General features: G+C 39.0%; 1 protein-coding gene across 2 annotated transcripts in view; it reads right to left on the minus strand.

The window, feature by feature from the left end:
* Snx27 (sorting nexin 27) overlaps positions 1-21267 on the minus strand; it is a 71824-nt gene extending 50557 nt beyond the window's left edge. Inside the window, exon 1 of one of the 2 annotated variants that reach the window (XM_083122577.1) lies at positions 20889-21267. In XM_083122577.1, coding sequence (XP_082978703.1) covers positions 20889-21142 — 254 coding nt within the window. In that variant the 5' untranslated portion in view covers positions 21143-21267. The remainder of the gene's footprint in view (positions 1-20888) is intronic. The other variant, XM_083122578.1, reaches the window with a different exon arrangement.
* Between the last annotated feature and the right edge of the window lie 2085 nt (positions 21268-23352).

Consider the following 23352-nt stretch of genomic DNA (forward strand, 5'->3'; position numbering starts at 1 on the left):
CCTTCTAATTTTTGTACGAAATTTCTGAGCACGTCACTGTCATACAGTAAAGCAAGGTATTTTATGAGAGGGAGGCCCGTACCCAGGGGAACCATGAAATATTAAATGTGAACCTATCAAAAGCTACGAAAATAACATCGAGGATTTTTCAAATTTGTAAAAATTTCAATTTTGTTCTTGCATAAATGCATGTGTTTGTTGTGTAGAAGTCTGTAGTCTGCACTATTGGGTAGTTCTAGATTTATAATCATTAATGCAAGGCAACCGGACGTCCGATTCACCGATCTAGTCAGGACAGTGCGTTACTTTTAACGTAATGCGAAAATGCCTCTATTATTTATTTGTTAACTCACATTTATACATGTTCTTTATTGTAATAATAATTGCTAATACGCAACATTTAACTTATAAATATATTATTTTCTAAACATAGAATTATCACGACTTTTCAATTGCCCTAGTATAAGACAATTAGAGGAAATTTGAAATTGGGGGGGGATTAATACACCTCAAGCCTATAATTTAAAAAACAACACTGTATCGTGTATCGGCTCTTGATTTTACTGTTACACTGACTTGTCTGCGAAAAATACTCTTGGGGGTGTTTTTTAATTATTCCTCCAGAACGGCAAGATTTTGCTGACTACATTCATTCGGGGAAATTAGATGTTCTAAATTTTTCTAACTAGAGAATGCTAATTCACTTAAAACCAGTGGCGGCTCATGCTACTTATTGTTAGGAGGGCTGCATTCATTAAAAAATACCTTATTTTAACTATTTGAAGATTAACTCCATGCTGCGGTCTATCATTCAATTATTCATTTTTACTTGTACGATTTACCATTCAGAACACCAGATTATATAACTTACTGCCATAAAACAAATAACTCTTTGAATCGATTCGAAAACTTAAACTATCACGCACTTACTGACAAACGAAACGGACGCGTTATATGGCTGTTTCTCTCGGTAATCACATGTTTATGCGCGGTGTCTGCCATCTGGTCAAAGTGTGAGAGCCACCGTACATTGGGCTGCGTCGAATGCAGTCCGCTTTTTAGCATTGTCAAGGGCCTAGCAGGGAGGGAAGTGGAAGCAGTGCTTACGTTAGAATTAACATGGAGATGTACTTGCAGTCCCAGAAGGGGAAGCGGCTTCATATACCAGTTCGCCGCTTCTCGCGCGCCAATTGAATTTGAAAGCTCCACACAGCGCAACGGGACGCAGTAAGATAGCGGAAGTATAAATATTTAATTTTTGCACTAATGGCAACAAAATATAATTTGTTTTGGGGGGGCTGCAGTTCTGCAGCCACCTTCATCGGCGGCCACTGCTTAAAACACATGTTTCTTCATTATAAAACACAACTTTTCTTTGTAACTTATTTCTTCGGCACATTCTTAGGAGCGCAAGACAGGGAATCAATTTTCTTGGCATAAGTAATTAAAACTTGGTGCGCCGCTCACACACACAAAACGGATTCTAATGAAACAGAATCTACTTGAATTTTTGTTAAATGCTGCAATATTTTGAACAAAATTGCATATATTACGTGAATAATTTTTATACATTTGAGAAATTATCAACATTTCTGTCAAAACTAACGATTTGGAAGTATTTCGTGAACGAATGAAAAATGAATGGGGTCAACAACACGAGGGTGTCTGGCCGGATGCAGCCACTGGCCCGACATCGGTGCCATCGGGCACATGTCTGGGAATCAAACCTTTGCTGGGCTGTTGGTTGGTGGATGGTACCTCGAACAAAGGATGCCACATTATTCGACCAGGGTAACCGAACGCATGCATTTCAAGTTTTCAATAGCTTAGGGTGACCACATGTTCAGATTTTCGCAGGACAGTCCTTTTTTGGGGAGTCATGTCCTGCGGTCTGCGATGCTACTCCAAAAAAAAAACAAATATACCTTATTTTTCAACAGCATCCTGGAAATGTCCTTCAGAACATCCAGACGAATTGTTTGCCTCTGTGAAACTGTTAGTGCATTATAAATTAACAGTATTGTTGGTTTGCATAAAAATACTTGTAGATCTAAACATTTTCACGCTCGCTACCTTGGTGTTACTGTAAAGCTTATATTTTTTGCTTAGAAGTAGATATTGCACGTAGTCTGTTCATAATATGATATAAAAGGTACCGATTGATGACAGAGTATATGCAGGGGCGCTTTTAGCCCAATTTTGGGGATTTGCATGGTTGATGCACTGATGAGAAGATTCCTACAGATGCGGCAAGAGACAAATAGTATTTCACAATGTATCACGCCCGTAGCTAGAATTGATTTCCAGGGGGGCTCACGGGTAATCAGGGGGGATGTAAACCAAGTCTATTTTTCAAAAGTTTAACAGTATTGAATGAAGGTAAATTATGCATGTGGGGAGAGGTGTGGGGCGGGGAGAGGTGTGGGGCGGGGAGTAGGGGGTCATTAAGTTATATGTATATTTTAGACACATGATACAAATACGATTTTTTTATATCTTTTATAATATAGCTTGAAGTGTCAATTGACTGCTACTGAAATCATCCCTTACTACACACTCCATACTACTATTGATGATACAAATATCACACAAGAAAAATGGACAGCATTCAGCACTGTGCCTAGCGAACATACCACCCCCGGCCCGAAACAATAAAACTCCCCTTCGTTCCATGTTGACTTTTGACGCAGATACCGAGGGAATTTGCATGATGGCGTGTCAAAGTTACAGGTTTCTGTCTAAACGGGAGGTCGCAACTCGCAACAGGGGCAGCGAAGGTGCATGTAAAGAAGCTCCCCTATGAAGCAACTTTCTAAAGTCTAGAGAACAGAATATTCTATATACATGTCGCTATTTAGAGTTCTTATAATTAAGATGAACGAATATAATAGCTGCTGTTCATGTTCTGTGAATTTATACTTCACCAAAGTTGTGAGCAAAATAATATCTGCTGTCTACATTTTCATTCTTCACTGCAAACAAATTACACAAAATAGTTTTACCTAATGTCAAGGGGGCTGACGGCAGTGCCAGGGGGGGGGGGTGACGGAAGTTCCAGGGGGGCTGAGCTGAGCCCCTCCTGGCCCATGCCTGACTATGGGTCTGCAATGTATGGGGCTGCTTTACGGTAAGAAGTAAGGAAAAAAACCCAGTAAGAACTACAGAGATGGGAAGGTTAATCTGTAAAATTAAAAAGATAAGCAAAAGGAGGAATGAGAGGAAAAAGAGAGAAATGAAAAAGGAAATATATAAGGGATGACCTCCGTGGCGGAGTGGTTGAAGGCTAGGACGGCAGGGGTTCTGGAATAGAATCCCAGCTTGGGCGTGGGTGTTCTTTATGAGTGTCCACTCATGAATTTAATCATATCATCCCTTATATTCATTGCCGCAATTAGCCAAAAGTGAGAGAAAAGAGACGTTAAACAACAAAAATCAAATCAAGAACAAAACAGATTAAAGAAAATTGTGTAATACTTCAGGAGACATGTAAGCAGCATGACTTTTTCTTTGCCAAGAGGGGAGGGGGTGCCCTTGACCCTGTGGTCTTTTAGCGGTTAATTATAGCTGCAATTCCCCGTATGCACCCATGGATGTCCTGCTTTTCGTTTGAGAAAATCTGGTCACCCTACAATTAGCTCCGTCCACATCTTTCAGTTTGTTCAATCTTTTGAGTTCACCGGAGTGAATGGCTTCCGACCAGTGCTCGAAGTGAGGGGGGGATGTGTTTGGATAATATCCTCCTCAACCCCAGCTAGCATAATTTTCGCCAAGCTTCCCCCCACCCTCCAGCTGTCTCATTGCCACCATGTTCAACCCTAAGGAGCAATCCTTAGGCTAAATCCAAGGCTGGACCAAACATCCCCCCAGCGAACATTTTCCACTTCAAACCAGGGTTGTTAAGGGTCCAGGAATTTAAAATAAATTCAATTCCGGTCCAGGAAAGAAAATCAGAAAACGTAAATGGGTTATGGACTGTACATAATTTTTTATCTGTATTTCAATTCGGTCCAGGAACATTTTTACCAGATCAATTTAAATACGGTCCAGGAATATTTTTTTCCAGCTCAATTTAAATTTGGTCCAGGAACCTTTTTTCCGGCTTAATTTAAATACGATCCAGGAACATTTTTTCCGGATTAATTTAAATACGGTCGAGGAACCCTTTTTTTTTTCAATGAAACAAAACGCAACTTGGGTCGAATTTAAATTGTGCGAGAAAAAAGGTTCCGTCCTGCTACGGAACCAAATACAATCCATACGAATGTATGGATTTGTGGATCCTTAATAATTCCATACTTGTTAATTTCCAGGAATTGTAAATAAATTCAAGAATGTTATTTTACAGCATTTTATGCAGTATTATAACACAATTTTTTTAGGTTTCTTAAGTAATTGAAGGAACCATGATAGGGAAGAATTCTGACAGGTATTGTCATTGCAGGACAATGTTCCCTCATACAAGGCTGGGAAGACACAATGTTGAAGGATTTGGGTTTCCGTGATCAGTGTCTCCTTAAGAGACAATGAAAGGACAAAACTCTTGAAAGGATTCAGAGATGAAAGCAGCAACAAAGCATTTTTTTTAAGAGCAGACCAAAAATATTTCTGAAAGGGTTAAAGAAACTTCAGATATGATGCACCAAGTGTGATCAAATTCAACTGTATACTGATATTCATTTTTGCATATGAAGAGGAGGTACAATTTACATGTGGCTCACAATTAGTTCAATACTGTCAAAATGCATGCATACTGAAAAACATGTAATCAATTTGACCAAAACAACAAAGCAACCATGATATGTAAGTAATCAAAACAAAATTAATATACTCTTCTGAAGCTGTATTACTATACAGTCTTGTACAGCATCTACATTCAACTTCAAACTGACTTTTTCTGTAACCAATCGAAAGAACTGCTCCACGCTGCAGTAATCCTTTTACTTTTCTCTAAATTCCAAATTGACCACAACATCAAAACTGAAGTACACTTAATCCCACTGTGCCATACTGCAAGCTAAATCTGTATAATGAAACAAAAGGGAGGAGGGAAATAAGGAAGTCTCGAGACTTTGATGCAACAATGCCTTTCTTTAAGTAAGACTTGAAGCTTTCCTGGCGACGAATGATGAATCAATTCTCTCGGGCTATCGACCAGATGAGTTGTGGAAAATATTCCAAGCTTTCGAGAGCTGTCACTCTCATCTTCAGGGTAGAAGTGCAAATCAGAGGGTCAACCCGGTGTATATACGTTCGTGGAGGGGGGATCCTGGTGTTGATGGTGGACCAATCGGGTAGTGCATCTGCTGCGTGCGTGATTCTGGTTAACTAATGCTGACCAGATAATATTATACCGTATTATCTGCAAATGCTGAAAAGCATACATTGGGCAGATGGGTACGACAATAGAACAGCACTGTAAAGAACACCAAAGCAACATCAAGTTGGGACTAGCAGAACATTCAATCAACAAGGGACATAGACCAGATTTCAACACAGAAATCATAGCCAAAACTTCAAACTACTGGAACTGCATCATCAAGGAAGCAATAGCCATTAATGAAGAAAAAGACAAACTTAATTGCGACACGGTGCTTGAACTGGACCCAGCTTGGTTAGCGTTAGTTAACCAGAATCGCGGATTCAGCAGATGCACCACCCAATTGGTCTGCCATCTTCACTGGGATCCCTCCTCCACGAACGTATATACACCGGGTTGACGCTCTGATCTGCACTTTTATCCTGAAGATGAGAGTGGCATTAGTTCTCGAAAGCATGGAATATTTTCTACAACTCACCTGTCTGATAGCCCGAGAGACTCTCACTCACTCAAATAAGGACTCATGTTACATGAATCTTTCAAATATTGTGAGGTTTAACTATTATTAAAATGTCTTTGTTCAGTAAGTGAATACCAAAAGAAAAGAAAATGATAATAAAAAATGTACTAATATTCAATCTCGTCATCCTGGAAGGGTTGACAAGCCTACCTTTTACATTACCAATCAGCAGGGAGTTAAGATGTAATGAAAACATACATATCACTTCACTTTTGTAAATGCTACTAATTGTCAAACTGGGAGAAAGAAATGTTACTAATGAATAGAGAAACCAGCTTCTTGATTGCATATAAAATATGCTTTTGAAAGAATATTGTAGTTTGTATCGATCATAAACACATTACAAATCTTCTGATATATGCTCATGGACAGAATTTATTCTGTAACAAGATGCAGTCATATTGTCATTCTTCTTATTGAAAATTCTCAATGAACTTCCAATTTATTTCATGGCTACAACCTACATTAATATGCTACATTAATATGTTAGTCCATGTTAATGCATTATGGAACTTTAAATAAATTCTTTCACATTTACTTTCAATTTATTCACTTTAAAATCAAACCCATGTATTACATTGCCTTCATGGTGTATAAATCATGTGTGTCTTTCATGGTGAAAAAAATATATATCTATGTCAATCTTCACAATCATAAATGATCATGAGAATTTACCAGTAACCACCAAAAAAACAGATTTTTTGTCAATAACTTCATGTTTGCAGACATCCTTCATGACATGAGTAACTCAACTTGACAAACAAGGTGCATGACCTTTGAAGCATTGCTTTTCTACTTCTCAGCTCATTAATATATGTGGAACTTTGATTATTACTGGTTAAAAAAGTGAGCTATGAACACTAATTGCATTAATGTGAATGTTACTTAAAATGCTACCAGATAAAATACTGTCTGCCTTAATTCAATCCAATGTAGGTCTAAGATATGTGACCAGTACGAGTTTCTGACACATGTATTTCTTATAGACAAGAAAATGGCCCCACTTCAGCGTGTTTTCTACAAACATTTGGAATTCTTCAATTACTCCATTTTCTTATTTCAAAATCCACATGCTTTTAGTGATACTTTCCAGCAGTCTGCTGATTGGCCATGTGACAACTGATTCTCCATTATTCAATTACAAAATTTCCAGAACATAGAACGTGTCGATTTTTACCTTATTTATAATTATTAATCAAAAGAAAAAACTATGAAACCTCTATTTTCTCTATTTTTACATAATTTATCCACCTCTCGACACTAATTGTGATGTTGAACTGATAAAAAGAGGTGACAGAAATATTCCATTATGGAAGGCATATCTATCAACAGTAGAGACTTAAAAATTAATTTAGCTCCAAGATTTTTTTTTTTAGAGCTGAGCCAATACCACCATTTGCTGATACCAATACCATGACCGATTCAAAACGGAAGAGGACAAGAAGAAATTGCTGAATCCCCTTCTCGGTTGAACATAGATTAAACAAAGCTAATTTCACAGTAACCTTCATCCCTCTTTTCTAAGAACTCTGCAACTATACCAGACCCAGCATTAGCATGATGCGTGGTTTAAAAACATCCACCTATCTTACCACCATGAGATTCGAGCACGAATTGGCAATGAATGGTTTATTTCCCACAGCGTTAACTAAGCAGTTACATGCCAGCATGGTCACGTTTGGGTTCAGCTTTCACTTACCCATGCCTTTGATCTTTCAATCTGCTTCCCATTAGGGTGTGGGTTCATCCAGTGTTTCTAGGAAAATCTATGGAACTTCTTGTGCTGGTCTCCCAATCTGTCACAAGGGTGAACGAAATTTTAAAAAGGACGAATGTTGAGACAAGCTGTTGCCTTTGCCCCCTTTTCTAGCCACTGAAAATCTTTGCTATCATTAGAAGATAATTAACTGATACTCAACGATCGGTTCAGCCCTAGTTGTTTTTTTCTTTAACTTTTTTTCTCATTTCATGTTGGATTGCTTGTGACTAATTATGACAGTGGGAACAAATGATAATTAGATTAAATGAAGAGACACTCAGAGAAGAACACCCATGTCAATGGCTGAACTCAAACTTGGTGGTAAGATCATGAGTCGAGTACTCAACAGTTGGTCAGCGAGACAACACTGACTGGGGCTTTATACGTAAACAAAAAATAACAAAATATGCATCCTAATATGTGATAAAGATGCAAAGTAAAAGATGGGGAAAAACATGAAAGTATTCAGAAATACAATTCTACAGCTATCCTATGGAAGTTGTGGTGATTAATAGTTACATAATTACTTGTCGAGCATTCTCCATTATTTGTCTACTTGCAAGAGTGAAAATCTCTCTCTGTGTAATGGTGCACAAGCCTCCCTATCCTCTTGCACGCATTTCTGGCACTATACCTGCCTTTCCCTCTATCCCCGAATGTGAGTGGCAGGTAGTTGGAAGCTGGTTGCTACCATTACGTCAGGAGCAAAATCTATTAAAAAAAACTGTGCAAGTGCACTACAGGACAGTCGTCAACTCATTAAAAAAGTCCAAATGTGGCTGCTTCTTCCAGCCAATGTTCACAGTAAATTGAAAAATTGCAAATGCATTAAGGAAACTTCTCTCTCATAATAAAAATAATGGTATAAACATGTTTACCACAATATTGTGGAGAAAAGCAGCTCATATTAAGAGCCTTATGCTACATATTTCTAGTACCAGGTTAACTGCGATGAAGAGTAGGAGAGGGGGAGGGGTAGTATTCCCATTATGTCATATATAAAATTACTCGTATGAATAGGATAAGGTGCAGCAGGTGGGCAACAAAAATAGCATAATTGACTCGGTGGTACTTGCCCCAGCACCTATTTCTTGAAGTTCCTATATATATTTTTTTAAACTTCTGCAGATTGCATTATAAAAATATTACTTTGGTTGTGAAATCACTCATTTGCTGATACATTACTATCAGGCAATAATCATTGTCATAGGCTTAATGGGTGACAAGAGGTCTGCATGAGAAGGTTTGATCCACTCTGAGTACTTAGAACTGTTTAGCCTGTGTACCATTCATTGAGACTTAGTTCTCAACTGGCAAGCACAGCATGATCCCGTGGCCTCCTAGCTAGGCCAGGCCATGAAGTAGATGGTTCAACACTATGAGGATTATATAATGTGTGGTTCATTTTAGAGGGAATTCCTATGTGGACATGTAGCTCCTGTTTCTCTTGATCCTTTTAAACATCTAGTTCTTTGATTTGTAAAATAATAAATAATCATCTGTTGTCAAAATATTTTTTTCAACACAGTTCAGCCCTTCGAAAACACGTACTTTACCGATTGTGTACTGGTTTTTGCTGTTGCCTTGAATTTTGGGCATGATTTCTGATGCAGGCACATTGTAGTGAATAAAATTACACTCTCAACTAGAAGCTCAGTCACCCAACTGCACCCGTACTTCCACATGAGTACATTATATTATTTTAATTATTATTCTGGATCCATATAGAAATTTTCCACTTTTCATAAGTTGCACCCCCATTTGTGAAGCTCAAAAAGGGAATTGCTATATTTGTCCATTTACCCTCCCCAAATTCTTAGCCTACACACAAACTGTGAATTTTGGCAGCAGTGTTCGACAGTAGTCCTAACCTGACATAGGAAGCACAACAGTCAAGTATGCAGTGAGAAAACATCTTGCCATGATAAAAAGAGTAATGCACACACTGAATAAAGTTTACATTGTAACTCATGAACCTGTGATCACTAACAATTGTGTGAGGTAATAATATGGGCCATCTTCTGTGATGCTAGTGCAGTGAAAAAAACAACTCATGTGATCGAAAACCAGCATTGTTGGAAGTCCATAAAACTGGCACTAGTTATTAGTGTGTGTTGGACCCCTCACGAAGCATATGGACATTGTATTGTGAAACTGCGTGGCATGTGGGTGGGAAGGAACACAGTTTCGAATTCGGTAACAGCGTGGTCACCATCTTTACACTGATTGTGTAAGGACTGAGTGCCTGCAAGAGACAGTGTCCCTTGGAGTAGTATGGCAGGTTAACAGAAAAGGAAGGTAGGGCCACGGAGAACTAAGGCTCTTCCCATGGACACTAATGGGAACATTATTAAGACATCAAATCAGGTGAATTGGAGAATGAAAGTAGTGGACTTGGTGCAGTTGACATTCACACATCTTGCACAAATATTCACAGTGTACATATTTCATCACAATTGCAGTTTATTAACTTCAATTCCTTTGAAGTAAGTCTTGAAGGTTTTCTGGCAAAAAATGATGAAAATATTCTATCAGGCTAAAGTCCAGACTGAACATGAAAGTGACATTAGCTCCCGAAACCTTGGAATCTATTCCACAAGTCACCTGATTCATAGCCTAAGAGTATCTTCTCTTTATTTGAGTATCTTCTCTTTATTTGTCCACATTATTTCACATCCAATCCTTCTTTCTTCATTCTTACAGTAATTTTCATTCATTTGTTTATGTGTGACGTGCAGGTACATCTAAGGATCGAATCATGGACATCTTGGTCCCCATCCCTTTTGTTCTGCTCCAAATCAACTGTCCAGGGCAAAAAAGCTACCCTGTATGGTCACACGACCATGTTCACGTATGATTATAGGTTAACTGTGATGAAGCGTGACAGATTAATTTGGTGAAGGAACATGATATAATACACCAGGAAAGTAATTGAACATTCAACTTTGTAAAAAATATGTTTTAAGCATTTTCATTGATAACCATGAACATAAAGGATATGCTTTGTTTTTATTGTTTATATCTACTTGCATTCCTTGACATAAAATTACCTTGTCACTTGCTGAAATTTCAAAATTTCATGTGCTAAAATAATGTTTATAATGAATCGAATACACTCTCACAAAATAACAAACCATAACCATACCAGAAGTGTATAAAATCTCAGAGTGCAAATCCCAAAGTGATACCTAGAACTTTAGTGGTTGTCTGGCTGGGGGATGGATGGCACCTCAAAAAACAAATAGAAAAGGGACTGGAGTGACACATCAATTAGTACAGAAAGCACATCGTTCTGTTTAATTTATTTTGAGGGGAGGGGATTCGCCTTACACATGTGGGAATGTATCATTCCATGTGAAATCAATCAATGAAGATACTTTCACATAGTTTGATCCATTTGAAATTTGGAATAATGAAAGCACCACCTGCGGTAGGAATCTATGCGCAGTTGCACATCTATATCTTTTGTATTTCTGAATTTACAGAGGTGCAAAAATAAGCGATTTCAAGCAATTATTTCACTAACTTGTGAAAGTGATTCAGATGCCATTGGAAAGGTCTTGAAGAGTTCTTTCACATGAGATATTACATGCCTATGTCAACTTTTGAAGGTGGTGTAGTCATAACTTTGCTAGTTGTTCTTTTTTTTTAATTATATGGCACATACCTGTACAAGGGTCGTTCAAGGTTGACCGGGACTTTTATTTCTGCAGAGGAAATAGGTAGCAGAAGAAACACCAAACTATGTCAGTTTTTCAAAGTATTCTCCATGCGCGCTGAGGCACCGTTGCCATCGTTCTGGCAGCTCCGAATTCCTTTGGCGTAGAAAGAACTTGGTTGTTGTTGTAGCCACTGGAGGACATCGCTCCGCAGTGCTTCGTCTGTCGTGAATTTCTTCCCTCCCAGATGGTCTTTAAGGGGTGCAAACAAATGATAATCACTGGGGGCTAAATCCGGACTGTAGGGGGGATGGGGCAGAACTTCCCAGCGCATGTCAGCCAGAGTTGTTGTCACATTGGGCGTGTGAGGGCGGGCATTGTCATGGAGAAGAATGACATTTCCAGACAACATCCCAGGTCATTTCTTGCGAATGGATTTTCGTACAGCACCACTCAACAATGTGGAGTAATACTGGGCATTAATCATGCTCCCTTTGTCCAGAAAATCCACATGGATAACGCCCTTCATGTCCCAGAAGACACTTGCCATGATCTTTCCAGCGGACGGCAGCATTTTGCTTTTCTTGGGGGGCGGGGAACCTTTATGCTGCCACTCCATGCTGCGTCTTTTGGTCTCTGGGGTTGAACTGTGCAACCATGTTTCATCACACGTGATGATGGATTGCAACAATTCATCACCTTCTGCTCGAAACCGATTCAGAAGCTGTTCACAGACCATCCACTTCTGATCGAATGTCAGCTGGCGGGGAACCCACCTTGCACAGATTTTGCGGAAGCGTAAGTGGTCGTGAATGATTGTCTCAACACTCCCGACACTGATATTCACCTCGGCAGCAATTTTGCTCAACACGTGCGATATTCACTGGTGTGACTGCAGTCGGGCGAATGTGTCCATGCGCTTCATTTGTCACCAGCTCCCATCCTTCGCGAAACTGCTCACACCATTCGTACACTCTTGTCCGCGACATCGTTTGTTCACCATACTGTGCTTGCAATCGTCTGAAAATCTCAACTGATATTCACTTTCTCCTTCACGAGAAATTTGATTACACACTGATGCTCCACAGCCACACTGCTTGCCGCCATGTTCGCTGCAACTGCTGCGCATGCATGAAATACGTCATGCTGGGCTCTAGTTACTCGCGAAAGAAAACATTATGTCACCCGCACGTTTCATCATGATCCGGCTATTCATCGATTTTTTACGTACGAAAATCCCGGGCAACCTTGAACGACCCTTGTACATACTAGGACTCAACAATAACTGCACAAAATTTTAAAATGGGATGCCAATGTAATCCAGAGTTATGTTAGATATAGGTTCACTTAGGGTAGGTTAGGTAATGCATGATAATACGAGGTGCATCCAGAAAGTAAGTTTCCCTAATTTTTAAAAAAAAAACAACAACACAGTTTGAGGAAACCATTTATTGGCAACAGGTACAGCAAAGGTTCAGCAATTTTTCAACATAGCAACCACCAGAATTGAGACACTTGTCGTATCGTGGTATCAACTTTTGGATCCCACTGTCGTAGAACTCTGCCGCCTGTGAATGGAACCAGCGTGTGACAGACGTCTTCAGCTCTTCGTCGTTGCCAAAACACTCACCGGAGGACAGGAATTTCTTGAGGTGCAAGAAAACGTGAAAATCGCTGGGAGCCAGATCAGGACTGTAAGGTGGATGATCAAACAACTCCCAGCCAAATTCCATCAAAACAGCTGCTGTGCGCCGAGCCGTATGTGGACGAGCACTGTCATGGAGGAGCACAACACCTGCAGTAAGCATGCCACGCCTCTTGTTTTGAATGGCACGTCGTAATTTCCTTAGTATTTCACAATAATGGTCAGCGTTCACTGTTTCACCTCTGGGGAGAAAGTCAATGAGCAAAATGCCCTTCCTGTCCCAAAACACGGTACACATCACTTTCTGTACCGACAGCATGTGTTTGAATTTCTTCTTGACCGGAGATCCACTATGCCGCCAATGCATTGACTGCTGCTTGGTTTCCGGGGTGAAGTGCGAAATCCACGTCTCATCGCCCGTGACGATCCTGTCAAGGAAATCATCGCCGTTATCATGGTACCGTTGCAGGAATGTCAGTGCTGCTGCTGAACGTTTCATTTTGTGTTCGGGTGTCAGGTATTTCGGAACCCTCCTGGCACACAATTTTTTGAACAGCAGGCGCTGCGTGACAATCTCATGCAACACGGATCACGATATCTGCGGAAAAAGGCTACTCAACTCCGTAATCGTGAAGCGACGGATCTCTACGATGCGCTGCCACACCAGCTTAACCAGATCATCAGTGATGAGGGACGGACGCCCACTGCGCTCCTCATCATGGGCACTGACGACCTTCCGAAAACTGCCGACACCAGCGATGCACCATCTGCTTACTCATAATGTTCGGCCCATAGACCTCACAGAGCTGACGATGAATGTAATTGGCGCAATGCTTTGTGCATTCAGGAACTTTATCACCGACCGAACCTCGCATGCAGCGGGAGAAGGAATACGAGCTTCCATTTCGGACCGCTACTGGCGCCGGGCGGGATCTGTCCGCCTGGCATATGATCGATACGTCTTAGCTCTGCTGTGCATGCACAATTTACACGGCTCATTATGTTTACTTTCACGGGAAAAAAATAGGGAAACTTACTTACAAATTCAGATAATTCAAAAGTAAAAGCCTAACAGAAATGAAAACTAAATATAAACACAATATTTTTAAATTGATGTACATGAATAAAGCTGATCATTGCATTCCCATTCCTTAGAAATATAGGGTGATTCAAAAGTCCAGTCCCATAGGCACCTTCTTGTCAGTGCACACAGTGAGAAATAGAAAAAGAGGAAAGTTGATGGAAATATGTGAGTTTCAAACTAAACTCTAGCCAGAAATACCATAATGCATGCAACGACGCATGCTTATGGTTCAAAGTGGTTTTGCTCACACCTAATGAACATGCATAGAAATCCTCAGACATTAACAATCACCCAATAAATCATTCCTATTGCTAGCATACAAATTTATTCCATGTTCTGTCTGGTTACGAATTAAAGAATGTTCTATGGTAAAGTAACATGATGATCGCAACTATTCTTGCATAAGAATCTCTAATTGCATTTCTTAATTGATAGCTCCAATTAACTGACTGACAATGATTATTGCCTAATAAATGCACCAGTTTTTTAATCAATATTATTATAATGGAATCTGCATAAAGTTAATATACTATCTTTCTCACATTAAAAAAAAAACACCAAGTTGTAATAAAATTTGCTTATTTCATATCAGAGACAAGTAGAGAAGCATCAACAGAACTTGTTGAGCAGAACATTTTATTATCTTACCAGTATTAGAACCAGCCTCTTTCATGGCTGAGATGAATTAATAGAAGCAAATTCTGATTGCTATGTGAGGGAGAGTCAAACAAGACACTGTAAAGTAAGACAAAAATTATAGAGAAGACTATATGCACAGCTTGGTTTTATTTGAGTTAATAGACAATAATTTGCCAAAAAAATAATCATAATCTTATTCATCCAATGGCCCATTTTCTCATGGGTTTGGACATCGTCAGATACATGAATACATAAGAATAAGCTCCAAGTGTCAGCACTGATCATGTGAACTGAAACAAATTATTATAACTGGTAACATACTTAACTAATTTAACTGCCAAAAAAAATTGTTGGAATTTGGGAATTGTAGCTGCAAATATCAAGTATTGGGAGGTTGTACAAAAGAAGAATGATGAAAGAAGTTCTCAATTGCGGTTGTACCCCATCTACGTTTCGCAGAGACTGGAACAGATGGTAATTTGAAAGTGGCAATATCTGAGGCATTAGGTGGTTGCATCAGTGTTTCCCAACCAAAGCAGATAATGGTGTCAAGGGTGACTTTAACCACATGGGGCCTTCCATTATCCGCTAAGTAGAGGACACTCTTATGATCCACGATTGCTGATGCAGGCATTTCAGTTTCTCGTGAACACGTTTCAGATGCTGAGAGTACACAGTTGCATTGATTGCCTGAATAGGTGGCAGCAGTTCATAATGCACACCAAACACAGAGCATAACTTTCTTTTGATGCAGTGATGGTTTTGGCAGTTTTGGAATGGGTTCATGTGATGCTAACCAATTATGACAGCACCCTGGAGAATTGTAAAACATTTATTTCTCATCTGAAGCACTCAAGTCGAATAGTTTCTGCAATGACATGTAATAATTCTCCCAATTCATCACATGTTAGACCATTATTCACCTCTACAGCTGTTGATCTTCCAGCACGTAACACATCTCTGAAGGATTCTTTGCCACATTTGAATCTTTTAAACCACCATTGCAGTGTCCATTCGTTCACCACATCATTGCCAGAAGTCTGACATATTTTCTTTCCAGCTGCTGTCTTGTTTGTTCCAAGTTTAAACTCATACAGGCCCTTATCATGCTGTTTGGAATACCCATGATTCACCCATCCTCATTGACATGCACGTTGAACTGCAACTGATCATAACTTGTTGGTTGAACATGTATATGCCCAACAACTAACTATTGTATGATCCATCCATCAGTAACTCTCAAAGTGTGTGAAGGTGACATTCGACATAGTCTGAAACTGACAGAATTTTCTTCGTCATCTTTATTCAATGATAATGATTCAGATTGTGCAATGATTTTCACATGTTTTATAGGAGCATTATGAAGTCTTTCAAAATACTGGAATTGATTGTGGAAGAAAGTATGAAACTTTGTGAAAGTAATTACTGCGGTTTGCAATTGCAGAAACTTCTATTTTTCAAAAAATATATATTGTGCAACCATCCATGCTGAGTGATGATTTCAGGGGTGGCCTAGGGAAAAACCCCTTCCGGAAATTAATGAGTAGCCCCACTGAGAATTTCAATAACCAGACAAAGCATTCAGACAATAGCTAAGAAATTTGAAAACCATGTTGAATTTTCTTTCTTTCATTTACATTAATTTAGCATAGAATGTACTTTTTCGTAATAATAAGCACTGCTTATGTTCCTCTTTTTAATTGAAGGTCAAAATAATGAATGAATTTAAATTATCATCCATTTTGATAACTGCTACTAGTAATATATAATAAAATTCAATGTCACTGAAACTAAATAATGGACAGCAGCAGGGCTAGTGTAATATAAACCTCTAATATTACAACAAATTTCAAATTCTCGCAGCTATTTGCACAGCTAGCCAGTCAAGTTTTTGCTGTGGAATGTAGGTTAGGTGCTTGTACAGTGTTATCAGAAGAAATATTATTGTGTTAGTGTTACTGAAATACAATGCTAAACACCAAACATTGTTTTCTATATTTTCTAAGCTATTCATAGCTGGGGCTGGCACGCCTGCCTCGCACACGTGACGCTAGGAAACAGTTACATAAGATGGCACCACCCTTACAGGAGCGCTCCAAGCTGGAGCAGTGAAGTCTCGTGAGATTTTGGTTGAGTGAAGGCATGAAATTGATAGAAATTCATTGCCGCATGACAACTGTATGAGTCGATCATAAGTGTACGAGTGGGCTGAGAAGTGGAGTCATGGAAAGCAACATTGCTCAAGTGGAGGACTTGATATGGGGAGAACCGGCATATTACTGTCAGTGAAATTGCTTCCCACATGGAAATAAGTGTAGAATCAGCCCACCAAATCAGTCATGACATACTGAGGTTCAGAAAAGTGTGCGAGGTGGGTTCAGAAACGTTTGTCACTGGAAATGAAGGAGAGACGTGTTATTGTATGCAAGGAGCTCTTGCATTGTTATGAAGCTGACGGTGAGGCATTTCTTCATCGTATTTTCACTGGATATGAAAGCTGGGTAAGAACGTAAGAGGACATCAATGGAATGGCGACATCCTTCGTATCCCAAACGAAGAAGGCATGTGCTCAACAGAGTGCTCGAAAGGTTATGTTAACACTTTGTTTTGAGACCACAAGGGGCCAATTCTTGAACATTACATGCCCCGAGGTCATAATGTAAACAGTACCACCTACTCCAACCTTTTGTGCTAAAAACTGAAACCAGCCATTCTGCAGAGACGACGTGGTATGGTGTCCACTGGTGTGCTTCTGCTACATGACAATGCGAGACCACACACTGCCAATGTCACATTGTCTACCATCGAGGACCTAAAATTTGAGTGCATACCCCACCCTCCATATTTGCCCGATCTCGCAACTTCCGATTTCCAAACCTTTGGCCCACTGAAAGATGCACCAAGTGGATCAAGGATCCAGAATGACGACGAAGTACAGTCAGCAGTGCATGAGTGGTTACGCATGCATCCAAAATATTTTTTTCTTGTGGAATCATTGCACTTGATCAAGCGCTGGTGCAGGTTCATTGAACAAGGGAGGACTATGTTGAAACATAGTACTGTAGTTCTTTTGGTGCCTGTAATAAATATTTGTTACAATATATTTCCGGTTATATATTGAATGAGCCTTGTATGTTAAACTAGAAAATTTCCAAAATTTTTGATTTCACAGTAGCCGGATAATGCAATTTATCCCCTGTATCACTATTGTTTTGCAAAAGACATTTGATGTCTCTTGGCAACACCAAAATTATGTTGACTTGTTGCAATCCAAGTGCATTGTTGTACAAAGAATGATGCCCCTAGATAAATCAGAGCCGAGTACAGAATGCACAGAGCCTAGAGAGGGGGAGTACTGTTGGCAGCAAAGTAACAAGTATTATAATTCGATGCCTAGGACATACCTCCCTTGAAATGTGATATCCCCCCTCCATCCCATAAAACATACAACATTGAAAAACACATATTGCACACGCTTACAGACATGAAGATAAAATGTATTATGTAGAAATTGCAAGTACATAATGATTAGTTTGGAAGTATACAATCGGAATGTGACTAGCTCCTTCTCAGTCTTTCTACTTTCTTCTCAGCGAGCATGGTGTGCAGGTGCTTTTGTAAGTTCTGTTCAATGTGTTTTAAGACTACACTGGTCGACGTTTTGAGATAAAAGTTCAGATGTTTTTAAATTAACAGGCATTTATGGAAGTATTTTTGAATGCTGATCATGGAAATAACATCCATTTTTCCCATCACGTCAGAATTTTTCACAATTTCACAATCAAAATTCTCATATTCGCCATTATATTTATTACATAATGCAACAAAACTGAAATTTTGGTTGTTTACAAGCCAATAGGTAATTGTGGAAGTATCTTGAATGCTGATCACGCACATGTCTAAATCTGAACGGTTTACCATATCAACCAGTTTTGAGAATTCACAGCCAACAACAACTATTTTGATATTATGCTACCATATTCCAATTTCTTTTCTCATTTAAGAACAACAATAAAAATTATGAAGCAATTACAAACATAAGATTAGGTTTCAGTACATCACCAGCTAAATAGTATGCTGTCGTATGTCCATCCGAACAAACTCTTCAGGAGAGCTGATTGAAGTTTGTGCAAACATTTTAACATTGATAATACACAGCACTTGAAGCATAGTTTAAAACATAATGTATTAACATGTACGGAACACAATAACATCACCGGTAAAAATTTACTATCCATCGGACACCTATAACTTCTTTGTTTCGTCAAATTTTGACATTCGTACTTACCTATCTGCTTCGCGGAACATTAAGGTGTATTGACGTTTTTTTGAATTGCAGTTTTTCACATTACGAGTACTTCTTAAGTCTTTTCGCTTGCCTGAGACACAATATGGCAAGTACACCTTCCTACATAATCGCGTGTCGTGCTTGTGTTATGTCGATTTTCATTTCTTATGCAGTGTTTCAATCGTCAGAACCCAAGAAATACCTGCGGAAAACTTACCTGAATTTCACTACGCATCCACAACACGTCATATTAGGCATATACCCACAGCATATTCCTTCTAAGGAGTAGCTTACATTCACTGCCACATTTTCGACATTCCTTTCCTTTCTTCACAATCCAGTGTTCAATTAAATTAAAAAATCCACTGGATCTTCCACACCCGGTACGAATTTCACCACGCATCCACGACACGTCATGTTTCTAACTTTTGTTGCAAACACAGACAGTTCGAAACACTGGATACCCAATGAACATGAACAAAACACAATCACGATGCGTGATGATGTACGAAGGTGTACGCACCAAAGGCTATTGTACATCGGAGAATTAGTTTTCAACAAAGAACATGAATTTCCACCATGAAACATTCCCACAGCACACAAAACGCCTTCCAGATGTTAGACAATACTACAGGAAGTTATTACCGCAAGTAGTTTCTTGTGTAAAAATGAAGAAACCTGTCCGATGTATGGTAAATTAGTACCATATCGGAGACACATTTCTTCATTTTTACAGAAGAAGCTTCTTACGGAAATGAGTTTCTCCAAGCTTTCCAACGTTCGTCGAGGTATTTTCTTTCATCGTGGAATATATTTGACCGGGAAATCATGTATTTCTCAAGAGAAATACCTCACCGATGCACAATTGCCATTGCTTTCGCTACATGAAGTGCATGCTGCGTACATTTGATGACGTACGCCCCTGTTTCCAAACCCCTTTTTTTTTACTATGCTTGCCTAACCTAACCAAACCTAACTGGAAATGGTTTGTGGAGCTATCAGTCAGCTATCCGTGCATAATGTAAAATTTTCACACGTGACGAACATGATAGTAGGTATTTTTTGGTGTAGAAGTTGGAAACACTGCATAACCATAACGTGAGTCAAAATGTGCCCGCCATATTGTGTGTTACAGAAGCGAAGAAAGGAATCAAAAAAATCACTTATGTGGAAAATTGTGTTTGTTTTCGTGTAAAAAGCATAATGGCACCTTGAACTACGTTCCGCAATACACAATTGGTAAGTACGAACCATGCGAAACACAAAATATCCGATTTTAATGTGTCTCCGATATAACGAACTGTTACCCAGAATTCTATCCATATGAGGGAAAATCACAATGCTTTAAATCATGTAACCAGTGAGGGCTATCACTCAAAATGTAGGAAGTTAATAAATTTATTTGAATTAGAGCATGAATTGTATTTCTGATATTATTACCAACAAACAAATAAGCCTACACTACACAGAAAAATATAGGTTAAAAGTGTTTTGCTCTTTCTATAGGACTATTATTTTTACTGTCACCCATCACTTCAAAACAAATGCAAATTAATAAAAATGAAAACTATATGGAGCATGTGTACTGTATGTGTGATTATATATATAACTTAGTAGAATGAATAATTTTGTGAAAACAATGCAGATTAACTTCTTGTAAACAGCATACTAATAATTTTGGTTGCTTGTGGTGAAACAACCTTGCTAGCTGCATTGCCCTATATCTGATGGAAGAAAAAATGATAAGCGTACACTGTTCTGTTCCATACCAGTGCATAAGCTAATTATATTAATATGAATGACAGACTGTGCAACCCAATGATGAACATATACAAAATTCTTGGAAAACCATTAGGCCTAAAAGTCATTAGTTTCATGGTGACTAACATGCTTGTCGCTTACGAAACGTTAATCTCTAATGCATTTTATGTTAACATTACAGGTAAATGCTAAGATAGTAACTAACAAAATACTCACACTTCCAAAATTCTATCTCCCTTTCGTATTCCGGCCTTTTCTGCTGCACCACCGTCCAACACAGCACTAACATGTTGAAGTGGGGCGTATAACTCCCCATTAATACTTCGTAGCTGCCCACCTTCACTCACTTGTCCTCTTACATTAAAACCAAATCCAGTTTCTGTCTTATATATTGTCACCACACGGGGACCAGAAGGAATAGATTTAATCTGTTCACTTTGAGGACTAACGTCCGATTCACTGTCTGCCATATTTGCCACAGTAGACTCACTCACTAGATACGAGATCTCGAGTGAAACACCGGATGCGAGTTTTCAAACCAGCTGATTCCAACACTGTTTTGGTGTTTTATCTCGGAGGAGTGCGGCCCACAAGCTACGTATATACAACTGTCAAAAAAGAACTTGGCAGTCCACATGTTCACTGATTTATTTCCCTTCCTACGTAAACAAATGTAAACATCAACATTGGTATCTGTTCCAAAAAAATGTAGTTACAGGGAAGGTTGCTTTGATTTCCCGAAACAGATTTTTTTTTCACTCAACCCAGATATTTCCTCCGAATTTTTTCGCTACATTGCTTTTTGCACATGGGATCATTTTAGTACTAAGTTTACCTTGAAGCTAGCTCAAAAATGCACATGATGAAATCGTTAACACTCTCCGCGAGAAGATTGAAACGTCGATTAGTAAAGAGTAAATTCTGATCTCTGTGGACATCGCAAGTTGAAGTGAGTTCGATCCTTTCAGTCGATCTCTCCTAGAATTTGACAGTGTTCATTTCAAATTAAAAAAGACTCAGTATTTGATTAATCGATAATATAAATTCATTCATTCGTTCATCCTCATCTGCCCTAATGGGCATGTTTTTAGTTGCAATAGTGCAAACTCCAGGCTTTCCGATCTTGTGCCATACGCTTCATGTCAGCAGCCAGTTCCTACATAGTCAGTGTCCCAGTCAATGTATTTTTCTTTTCTCGATTACTTCCAACATTGCTCCTTTCTCACCAATTCTTTCCAACAGAATTTCATTTCTTATTTTGTCTGTTCATTTCACACGCTCCATTCTTTGCCATAGGCACATTTCTAAGCTTCTGGTCGTTTCTCCTCACTATATACGGTGTGATCCCGGGTTAGCCGGTAGAGGCAGATAGTGGTTCGGATTCCACCTTAAACTGTAGGTGCAGTCCCGATTAACCTATCTGTGTCAAAAAGTGGACTTAAAGCAAAAACTGAAACTCACTCTGGTGCGCCCAGATTTCTACGCCATATAGCCTAACTACACACTACAGTCTCTTTCTTGCAGTGACGTGCGGTGACGTCGACACTTCGGGTAGCAGTCAGTGGCGTGCTCAAGGGAATTGGGGGTTGGTGTGGGTCACACCCTCCCCCTTTATGGCCCAGTATTCCTAAAAAAAGAAGGATGTCAATAACAGGAAAAGATTGCAAAATGATGAATGAGTACTAAAAGAAGTACACGTAACCCCACCCACATTCGAAAATTAAAAAAACGATTTGATTTGACTCCTGGGTTCGAATCTCGGCTTGGTCATGGGTATTCTTTGTGTGTGTCCCTTCATCAATTATATCGTACCAAAAGTGGCGGAAAAGCGAAGTAAAATAAACCAAATTGAGCAATCAATCAATGTTTTGATTTCATTTTTGTTACTTAGCGTCGCTTTTTTGTCACCTTTGGTTAATTGCGAAGATGATGCGATAAAATTAATGAAGGGACAAACACAAAGAACACCCATGCCGAGGTCAGGGTTCGAACCCGGAACTCCTGGTGTCGTAGCGCGCTGTGATAACCACTCCCCCACGGTTGGTTGACTTGGTGTTTAAGTACACTTTGTGCACAGAAACAAAACAAGTAACAAAACACAACACACTTTTTTGTAGTTTCTTCAATGATATTCATTTGACTTTTTGAGTTCTGAGATACATTTTTCATTCCAAATTATTTCATTATTCACTGCAACACATAGGACAAGAATGCCCACTCATCACGGGTTCGAATCCTGGCCTGGATTGTTCATATGAGGTCCCTTCATCAATTTCATGATATCATCACTCATCCTCATTTTCGCGATAACCAAATGTGACAAAAAAGCGAAGTAAAATAAACCACATCAACAACAATATGAAAGCCCAAATAAATACATCCGTATTTATGACTGTTAGAGGCCAAGATCAGTATATTTAAATAAAACTACTAAAACGAGAGTGAGAGAGAACCTGAGCACATATTTGTAATTTAATCATTATATATTCCATATTTGAAAAAGAAAAAAGAAAGAAAGCATAACATTATTGTCTGCACATAACACGTTCCCATTTCATAAATAAAAAAAACTACATCCCATATTATACATACGTACATATTGCACAACGTGTAAAAGGTTGTGTAAGTACAGAGAACATAAGTACGGCAGAAATTTTTACCCTGAGTTCTTTAGAGGATT

This window comes from Lepisma saccharinum, chromosome 5, assembly GCF_977018435.1.
Source record: "Lepisma saccharinum chromosome 5, izLepSacc3.1, whole genome shotgun sequence".
NCBI lineage: Eukaryota > Metazoa > Arthropoda > Insecta > Zygentoma > Lepismatidae > Lepisma > Lepisma saccharinum.